Consider the following 10,880-nt stretch of genomic DNA (forward strand, 5'->3'; position numbering starts at 1 on the left):
GAAAGAATTTAAATATTTATAAAAATAATTTAACTCTTGCGAAGAATTTTATAAAAAATTTTCAAATAATTGATTTCTTTCGACTAATTTTATACTAATTCTAATTTAAATAATTGAATTCCTGAAAAATTCTGTTTGGAAATTTTATGAAAATAGTAGATACTAAAAATTATTGAATTGCGAAAAGCTTTTAAAAATAATTAAATTTTACAAAGAATTTTATTAAAATTTTTGCCAATAATTGAATGTTTGTGTGGTATTATGTTAAATTTTTTTTAAAAATATTTTAATTCTGAAAAAGCATTTTATTATTTATGAAAATAATTGAATTTCTTGCGAACGATTTTATTAGAATTGTTGAAAATAATTGAATTTCCAAGAAGAAATATATTACTTTTAAAAATAATTGAATTTTGCAAAGAATTGTACTAAAATGCCTCAAAATAATTGAATTTTCGGCAATAATTTTGTTATTTATCGACATAATTGAATTCTTTCGAAGAATTATTTATGTAAATAATTGAATTCTAGGGAAGAATTTTATTAAAATTTTCAAAAATAATTAAATTCCTGAAAATAATTGAATTATTGAAAAAAATTTTATTAAAATGTTTAAAAAGAATCGAATTTTTGTGAAAAATTTTGTTATTTTGGAAAATAATTGAATTCTTTATAAGAATTTTGTAAACATTGTTTTAAATAACTAATTTTTTCGAAATACAACAAATATTATAAAAATTTTATTTTAAATAATTGAATTCTTGCAGAAAACTTTATTTATGAAAATAATTGTATTTTACAAAGAATTTTATTAAAATGCCTCAAAATAATTGAATTTTCGGGAATAATTTTGTTATTTATGTAAAATATTGAATTCTTTCGAAGAATTATTTATGTAAATAATTAAATTCTTGGGAAGAATGTTATTAAAATCTAAAAGAATAATTGAATTATTCCGAAGAAATTAATAAACATTGTTTCAAATAATTCATTTTTTCGAAATATAATAAACATTATGGAAATTTTAGTTTAAATGATTGAATTTTTGTGGAAAACTTTAGTTGTGAAAATAATTGAATTTTTCAATTAATTAATTCAAAATAGTTTATAAAAATAATTAAATTCTTGCTGAGAATTTTATCAAAATTTTTTTTTTTTTAAATTGAATTTCCATGAAAAATGTTATTATTGGTGAAAGTAATTGAATTATTGTGAAGAATTGTATAAAAATTTTATTAAATAATTGTTTTTTTCGAATTTTTTTTAAAATTCTATTCTAAATTAATTGATTTCCCGTGGAAATTTTATTATTTATGAAAATAATTGAATTTTGGATGAATTTTATCAATTGTTTTTTAAATAATTGAATTCTTTTGCAAAATTTTATGAAAATACTAGATATTGAAAATAATTGAATTTCGAATATTTTTTGAAAATAATTGAATCGTTTTAAAGAATTTGATTATAATTTTTAAGAATAGATTTTTGATTTCTAGTATTAGCGAATTGAAACTAGTGGAAATTCTTAAAAAACAGAAATAGTAGCCTTTAGTGGGTGGAATCTAAAAAAGTTCCCAAATAGTAGCATAACGTAAAAAAAGTAGTAAATAGAAGGTTTTAGTAGATGAGTGCGAAGCCTGTAATTGTATAGCTCATTAGTAAAAACTAAAAAAAAAGTTTTGAGTACTTTTCGAAAAATAATTGATAGTTATTATTAGGAAATTAAATTTGAATTTAAGAATTGTTTTTTTAAGGTCTACATGAATAAGGGAGACAGAAAAGGTTGGTACGTATGCAAAAAAATTAACGTCTGCGCATTGAGAAGAATCTGTTTCCTCGCGAATCATATGGTTTCACAGCACATGCTATACTTTAATGCAGAATAAATATGCATGTCAATAAAAAAACACTCGATCAAATAAGGCAATGTCCAAATTACTGAATTTTTTTATCAAAGTCGCACAACTTATCAAATCTAGATTAGTTAAAACAAAATGATTAAACTTCACTCATTTAGGTATAGTGTTTCGTAAAAGAAAGAGCAGTATTATTTTACTAAATGTATTTTCTGTGTCAATTTAATAATTATAATTCTATTAGTTGAGAAAAAAAATTAAACAATGGAGGTGAGTTATTATTCACAAATAATATTATTTTAATAATGATTTTATTTTTTAACTAACCGAAAATTGGCAAGATTTTTTTCATTTAATTTTTAATCATTATATTAATAATAATTAAACTATGTTAATTTAACACTAAAAATTAAATTAACAATCACCTAATTCTACTTTTTAAATTTTAATTAGCAACAATGTTTACTAACGTGAATGAGTGACTGATTTTTTGCTTTTAAATTAAATTAGTAAATTTTAAATTACTAAATTTATTTTTTAATTTAGTAAAATTTACTAATTCGAAAGCAAAAAGTCAGTCACTGATTCCAATTAGTAAACATTTAAACTAATTCAAATTTAGAGAGTGCTGTTATATTTGCAAATGAGTCTATACTTCAGAAAACTATTTCATAAACAAAGTGTTTGAGTAAAAAATTAGCAATTTTTCTTTTTCGTCACTAATGAAAAAGTATTTTTCAGTACGAATTACTGTGGAAATTCGTGACTTATATTTATTACATTGGAGGATTATTGTTAATACTCAAAGTATACAATACTGTAACGGCAGGAGTATGTAAAACTGATAAACGATTGGATGGACAAGTTATAATCGTAACAGGCTCCAACACAGGTATACACAATTACTTCATAATAAATTAAAAAGGTTTCCCTATTGTAAATTCATTTCTTACGAAATTTAATTTGATTAATTTGTCATAAAGCATTGATATTATTTTTCCACTAAAAAATAGGTAACAGTTAAAATAATTCAAATTTAGAAAGTATAATTACGAATTACAATTATAAATTATAATCGTGATACTAATAATAATTTAATCATTTAAGGAATTGGTAAGACGGCAGCCTTCGATTTTGCAAAACGAGGAGCTAAAGTTATTTTAGCGTGCAGAGATCTGGTAAAAGCTCACAAGACCAAAGGTAATGTAACCTTCAACAAAATAATAAAAAAAAGTAATAAATAATAGTGCCAATATTTTTTAAACCAAAAACATAATTATCTTCTTCTTTTTTCAATTCACAGACGAAATTGTGGAAATTACGAACAATAAAAATGTCGTGGTTCGACATTTGGATTTATCATCGCTAAAAAGTGTAAGACAATTTGCAAGTGAAATAATTGCCACAGAAAATAGATTGGATGTCCTAGTTAACAATGCAGGCCTGGGAGGCATTGTTGACAAGAAAACCGAGGACGGCCTCGAATGGGCCTTACAAGTCAATCACTACGGTCACTTTTTACTGACAAATTTATTAATTGGTAAATTACAATAATTGTAAATTACAATTATCACTTATGCACAATAAACTGAAAAAAAATTTATCTGATTCAAAGTAACAAATATTTACAAGAAACAAATAATTTTTACTTAAGTCAATTAAATTTTTTACTTGAACCATTAATTCCATCATTTGCAGCAAATATAATTTAATTAATTTAAATAAAAATTATTTGACTCAAGTAAATATTTATTTAATAATAAACAAGTAAGCGATTACTTGAATCAAATAAATTTATTTTTCAGTTTATTATTGTCATTATTACTATCATCATCATTCTAATTGTTATCCTCGTTGTTATTATCAATTTAAATTAAATTTAAAGAAATATTTAAGCGACAATTGAATTTAATTAAACAAATTAAATTTAATTTAAAGAATATTTAAGAGATAATTAAATTTTTTTCACAGATTTGCTTAAAAAGTCAGCACCTAGTCGAATTGTTCACGTGTCATCAATGATGCACTGGCTGGGACGCTTAGATTTTGATAATATGAATTTTGAAAAAGGAATAAATGGTTTTATGATATATAACGTCAGTAAATTATATAACATAATAGGAAGTAACGAATTTGCAAGACGATTAGAAGGAACTGGTAAGACAGTATCAAAATATTGTTCAAAATTCAGGGTGTCCAGCGATTCTTTAAAAAAAAATTCAAAGACTTTTCAAGGTTTTCAAGGTCCAAAATAATTTTTTTCAAGGTCCATTTTTAGGATACTAATTTTTAAAATATCAAGTAAATTTTTTACTTACTGTCTAAATTTGAATTAGTAAAAATGATTACTAATTTTATTTAGTGACTGACTTTTTGCTTTTGAATTAGTAAATTTTACTAATAAATAATCATTTCTACTAATTCAAGATTATAGAGTACTTATAAACAATTTTATAATTTCCACATACAACAGTTATTTATAAATAACTTTAAATACAATTTATTAATAAAATATTAGAAATATAAAGAACATCGATTTCAGAAACATCAATCAAAATTGTTTTTAAATAATTGAATTCTTTTGAGAATTTCTATTAAAATAATTGATGTACAAATTATTGAATTAACAGAAATTTTGGAAAATAATTGAAATTTTGCAATGAATTTTATTAAAATTTTTGAAAATAATTGAATTACTGCGAAGAATTTAATGACTTTTAAAATAATTGATTGATTAAAATAATTTTTGAAAATAATTGAAATTTTGCAATGAATTTTATTAAAATTTTTGAAAATAATTGAATTTTATTACTTTTGAAAATAATTGAATTACTGCAAAGAATTTAATAGCAAATTTTAAAATAATTGATTTTTGCGAAAAAAATTATGAAAATTCTATTTTAAATAATTGAATAAATGTTATTAATAAAATTTTATTGAAATAGTAGAATATTGAAAACCATCAAAGTAAGAAAATTTTTTGAAAATAATTGAAATTTTGCCATGATTTTTATTAAAATTTTTGAAAATATTTTAATTCTTGTGATGAATACTATTATTTACGAAAATAATTGAATTTTGCAATGAATTTTATTAAAATTCCTCAAAATAATTTAACTTTGTCGAAGATTATTGTTATTTATTTCTAAAGATAATTGAATTGTTCACCACAATTTTTAAAATTTTTTGAAAATAATTGAATTTATTTTTAAAGTAATTGAATTCTTGTGGTGAATATTGTTTATTTATGAAAATAATTGTAATTTCGGCGAAGAATTTTTATATTTATAAAGATAATTGAAATATTGGAGAACATCAAGAAAATAAATCTCATTTTTAAGAATTTTAATTTTTCAAGATATGTCTTAAAATTCAAGGTGTTTTCAAGGTTTTTAAGGTTTTCAAGGTAGCTGGACACCCTGAAATTGTAATTGATTTTAATTACAGTGAAAATTCATTTGATTGACAATTTATTTGATTCAAATAAATGATTACTTTTCTACTGTCAAATAAATATTTTTTTGATACTATATACAAAGTAATTATTTATTTGAATGAAATGAATTTTTGTCAGTGTCTATTAATTAATAATTAATTAATTATTTAATATTATGAAATATGATTAATGAGAATTATTCTCAATTCAGGTGTAACGTCAAACAGTTTACATCCAGGCATTGTACATACAGAAATAATGAGAGAGGTTCCTTTCCTAATAAGACAGTTTGTAAATAAAATGTTACAACTATTTTTCAAGGTAAATTAAATTTTTCACAGCACAAAATAAAATCTCTATTTATCATAAATTGAAACTCTTCTAAAGTATAAATATTGACAACTCTTTAATCCTATTTACCACAGTCACCGGAGGAAGGAGCCCAAACCACTATTTATCTAGCAGTTAATGACGAAGTAACAAATGTATCAGGAAAATATTACTCCGATTGTCAGGTATATAAATATTTATTTTCCTTTATCTTATGTATAAAAAATTTCTACCTGTACTAAATCATTTCCACTGCTCAACATTTTCAGGAAGCATACTCATCATCAATCACAAAAGATAAAGAAGCAGGCAAGAAATTTTGGGACAAATGCTGTGATTTTGTGCATCTTAAACCAGAAGAAAGATTTATTTAACACTTATGTTTCATAACAGTTTTATCTTTTTTATAATAAATTTAAAGTACAAAAAAATTTAACAAATTCTGTAATGTAATCGTTATTATTAATGTTAAGTCATAATCTATGGCCACAAAACTCATTCTCCAAATTCCCTGATTTTTCGCTGACTAATCTTTTTTTCCCCTAACAAAAATATTTGTGGACTCTATCGATTAAAATTCCCTGACATACGACGACCCTGCTATCCTTTTTGGTATACTAAGAAAATAAATTATTTGGGATGTTTTTTCTTTACATCAATTTATAATATTTACTTATTTTTTGCAAAAAAAAACTAATGGCAAAAACTACAAAAATATATTACCTAATATAAAATTGAATATTAACTTTATTCGAGATATAAAAAACATTCGTCCATATTGACAATGATAAAAAAAATTGTCTTCTAGAAAATCGACTTTGTGCAATGTTTTTCTCGAAGTTTATTTTTATTTGTATTGCAACTCGATCGCCCTTGCTTGACAAATGGCTGCTACTTGATAGAAAAACCTTCTTTTAGTTGGTTAATTAATTGGTGATATTCACGTCAGGCAGTGAAGTTCATCAGAATATTCCATTCGTTTCAAAAATCTGCCAATAAATTTTCTATTTTCAACAGCAGCAGATGATCCACCAACAATCCGTTAACTCTTTTCACTGATACAATTAGAGCAAAAAAAAATCTTCTGCACTATTGCAAACAAAAATAGTTTATTAAGTTTCTTCCTTCGAACTCGATGTCCCTTCTTCAATAAGATTATCAACTTCACAAACAATTTCTTCAATTTCATCATTTTTTTGTGTTTCACTATCATTCATCGTAAATAAACGATCACGTCTATCGTACAGATCACTTTCCTCAAAAATTATTGCCAATAAATCAGAAAATTCATTTATTTCCGGATTATTGATTTCTAATACTCGATCAAGAGATATTCTTTCATTTTTTTTAATGCTTAAATGTTTGTTTCTTTCTAAAAATGATTGAATCCACTGTTTTCCAGCCATTTTTGAATTATCGTCGAAATTGTGTTTTATATTTAATTTTGTTGCCAACTGATAAGCCATTCTCCGTATATCCTTGCCTATTTATGAAATAAAAATATTAGAAGTAGGCTTTTTTATAACTTCCACTACTCAATAATAATATTGCTAATTTAATAATAATAATAATAATGATAATTTAATAAATAATAATTTAAATTTACCAAATAATAGTAAATCTATTTAATATTTAATTACCTACTATTATTTAATTAATAATACTAATCATAATTTTACTAAAATTAATAGGGTGATTAAAATTAAACAGGGTTGCCACAAAATTTTAATTTTGTTTTTCCCTGACTTTTCTCTGATTTCCAGAAAAAATATTCTCTTTTTCCTTGACCCTGAAGAACATCAATAATATCTTTTTTAAATAAATATTTAATCATTATTATTTTTCTATATAGGAATTAAGATTCTTAAATTCAACAAAATATAATAAAGATGACAAAGTGATAAAATCATTATTTTATCATCAGAATATTGTAACTATAAATTCAAACTTTCAAAGATTTTAATTTTAACCCTTTTCAAAATTCAATTATTTCTAAAAATTCACGCTATAATGCTTTTATTATTCAATTATAATTTAAAATTTTAACTAAAATTAATTTTTAAATAAATTTTTATTAGAAATTCTCCTAGAATTCAATTATTTAAATACAAAAATAAATATTTTATTCAATAATTACATATTTCTTAAAATTTAATTTTCATGACGAATTTTATAAAAATTTTTAATAATAATTGAATTCTTTCGGCGCATTTAAATTAAAGATTGTAAAAATAAATGCAATTTTCTATCATTTTATTAAAAATTGTATAAAAAATAATTGAAATTCTGCGTTAAGTTTTGTTATTTGAAGGGCTACATAAAATAAGGGGACGAACGCGTGGTTGAAAGGGATAATATCAGTCAGTTAGCAGCGAGCGGCTCAAGGCTTGTCACTGCTACCCGACTGGTAGTATCCCTTCCAAGCCTCGCGTTCGTCCCCTTATTTTATGTAGCCCTTCATTTATGAAAATAATTGAATTCTTGCAACGAATTTTAATAAAAAATTTTTTAAGGAACTGAATTCCTGTGAAGAATTTTATTTGTAAAAATAATTGAATTCCGGAGAAAAATATTAGGTATTATTTATGAAAATAATTAATTTCTTATAAAGAATTTTATTCAAATTTTTTTAAATAATTGAATTTTTCAGAATTTTTAAAAAGTTTTCAAAATAATTAAATTTCATCAAGAAATTTCATTTAAAAAATAAAAATAATTGAAATCTAATAAAGAATTAAAAAAATTTTTTTTTAAATATAATTGAATTCCTGTGAAAATGTTTATTTTTGAAAAGAATTGAATTCTTGGAAAGAATTTTATTAAAATTTCTTAAATAATTGAATTGCTTCAAAGAATTTTTATTTTTTATGAAAATAATTGAATTTTTTAGAAAATTTTTACAAACATTTTTGACAATAATTGTATTCCTAGGAAGAATGTTGTATTTTATAAAAATAATTGTATTCTATGACTAATTTTATTAGAATTGTTTAAATTTATAAAGCATTTAATCAAATTTTTTTAAATAATTGAATTCCCATAAAAAATGTATTATCTGGGAAAATAATTGAATTCTTAAGAAGAAGTGTATTAAAAATAATTGAATCGTATAGGAAAATTTTATTAAAATTGAAAATTCTCTGAATATATTTGAATACTTTGGAGAAACTTTATTAAAAAAATTAAAAATAATTGAATCAATTAAACCATTAAAAAAATTAATTTCACATAATTGTTAGTTAAAATTTTAATTTTCCAAGATTTTAATTTGAAACCTTTTTGGAATTCAATTATTTTTAAAAATTTTATACTAGTAATGCTTTTAATATTCAATTATTGTCTATAAAATTTTAACTGAAATTTATTTTTAAACAAATTTTTATAGAAAATTCAACGAGAATTCAATTATTTAAATACAAAAATTAATAACCTATTGAATAATTGAGTTTTGCTTTAAATTCAATTCTCATAAAGAATTTTATCAACAAATTTTTAAGAATAATTAAATTTTTTCAAGGAATTCGATTAAAACTGTATTAAAAATAATTGAAATTCTGCAATGAGTTTTATTATTTATAAAAATAATTGAATTCCTAAAAAGAATTTTATTGTTTATAAAAATAATTGAATCTTTGTAAAAATTTTATTATTTCTGAAAATAATTGAATCTTTGTAAAAAATTTAATTATTTTTGAAAATAATGAAATTATTGCAAAGAAATTTATAAAAAAAATTGTAAATAATTGAATACCTTGTGAAATTTTGATTATTTTGTGATAATAATTAAATGTTTGTGCAGAATTTTATTAATTTGTTTTAAATAATTGAATTCTTTTGAAAAATTTTATTAAAAGAGTAGATATTAAATATAATTGAAATTTGGAAAATTTTTGAAAAAAATTGAAATTTGGCCAAGAATTTTATTAAAATTTTTCAAAATAATTGAATTTCAGAGAAAAATTTTATATTATTTATAAAGGTAATTGAAATTTTGACGAGGATTTTAAAACATTTTAGAACATAATTGAATTTATGCGAAGAAGTTCATCACATTTGAAAATAATTAAATTTCTGTTATCGGTTGTTCTTAAAATTTCTATTTAAATTCATTAAAAATTGATATTTTCTAAAATTTCAAATTGAAACCTTTGAAGTTTATCTATTTATGAAGATTGTAAACGCAATTTTTTTGAACTCCAATTAATTTTGAAATTTTTAAGTAAAATTATTCATTAAATAATTTAAAAGTAATAATTTTATGATAGTTCTTCAAGAATGAAGTTATTTAAAAAGAAATTATTGTCAGAAATAGAAAAAATTGAACGGTTTGTATTGGAATTCTTGTCAATTTCATAGTTTATGAGGTAAACAAAAAAGACACAAAAATTCAGAATTTTCTTATAAATTCTAAAAATTTAATTTTTTCCAGTACTTTTAATAAAAATCCCTGACTTTTTCCTGACTTCCCTGACTAATTCTAATTTCTCTGACTTTTCCATAAATTCCCTGACTTTCCTGACTTGTAGCAACCCTGTTAAAATAGCATTTTCATTAATAATTTTTAGTCCCTAAAAAATCTCGATAAATTCCAACAACAAAAAATCAAAATTAGTAGGATCAAAAATGCCATTTTAATTTTTTTAATTTAATAATATCCTTACGAGAACAAGGGAATCCAATTTTCTCAAGAGTTTCTACGAGATTCGCTAATTTCTTTTCGTTTTCGAATCCGAGAACTGGTCCTTTGCCTAGACCATTTATTGTGAAGTCAGCCTTCTTTATACGTCGACCTAGTGTACGTGGAGGAATACCGAAGGCTTTAGCTGCTGCTTTTAATCGCATTGTGTTTGATTCAACAGCTTTTGCTGCTTTTCTTATTGACTCCTCTGTCCACGTTGGGATTCTCGGTGTCACACCTTCTTTTCGCTTGTAAATTCTTGGCATTCTATAATGACATAACCAATTTTAGTACAAGTAGCACTTATATTTTTACTCTTAATATTCAATATTCACCCAATAAATTTATATTTCTATTAATTATGATAGATGTTGATGGATATTTGTACTTACATGACAAATAAAAATCGATAAACTTAGATTAACTTAACAACACTGTATATAGAATTGCAATAAATATTTACTACAAGCACAAATATTTGTATGTCTTTTCCATGCACAAAATCAACAACAATCAACAACTCACAACAGCTGCGCGACAAATCCTTTCAAAAACTGCTGGCAGTAGGTAAGTTAGGCAA

General features: G+C 22.4%; 2 protein-coding genes across 2 annotated transcripts; one reads left to right on the plus strand and one right to left on the minus strand.

Annotated features, from left to right (window-relative positions):
- Positions 1-1,824: 1,824 nt before the first annotated feature.
- On the plus strand, positions 1,825-6,256 carry LOC122500498 (retinol dehydrogenase 11-like). Its single transcript, XM_043609456.1, has 8 exons — positions 1,825-2,126; positions 2,598-2,748; positions 2,964-3,056; positions 3,160-3,396; positions 3,828-4,013; positions 5,504-5,613; positions 5,718-5,807; positions 5,892-6,256. Exons 1-8 carry the CDS (start codon positions 2,121-2,123, stop codon positions 5,994-5,996), a joined length of 978 nt encoding a protein of 325 aa, XP_043465391.1. The 5' UTR covers positions 1,825-2,120; the 3' UTR covers positions 5,997-6,256.
- A 95-nt stretch (positions 6,257-6,351) lies between these two features.
- Positions 6,352-10,838, minus strand: LOC122500499. Its single transcript, XM_043609457.1, has 3 exons — positions 10,693-10,838; positions 10,284-10,567; positions 6,352-7,105 (listed from the first exon to the last, which is right to left on the minus strand). The coding sequence occupies exons 2-3, from the start codon at positions 10,564-10,566 to the stop codon at positions 6,735-6,737; spliced, it is 654 nt and encodes a 217-aa protein (XP_043465392.1). The 5' UTR covers position 10,567; positions 10,693-10,838; the 3' UTR covers positions 6,352-6,734.
- Between the last annotated feature and the right edge of the window lie 42 nt (positions 10,839-10,880).

This window comes from Leptopilina heterotoma, unplaced genomic scaffold (assembly GCF_015476425.1).
Source record: "Leptopilina heterotoma isolate Lh14 unplaced genomic scaffold, ASM1547642v1 Lhet_187, whole genome shotgun sequence".
NCBI classification, from domain to species: Eukaryota; Metazoa; Arthropoda; class Insecta; order Hymenoptera; family Figitidae; genus Leptopilina; species Leptopilina heterotoma.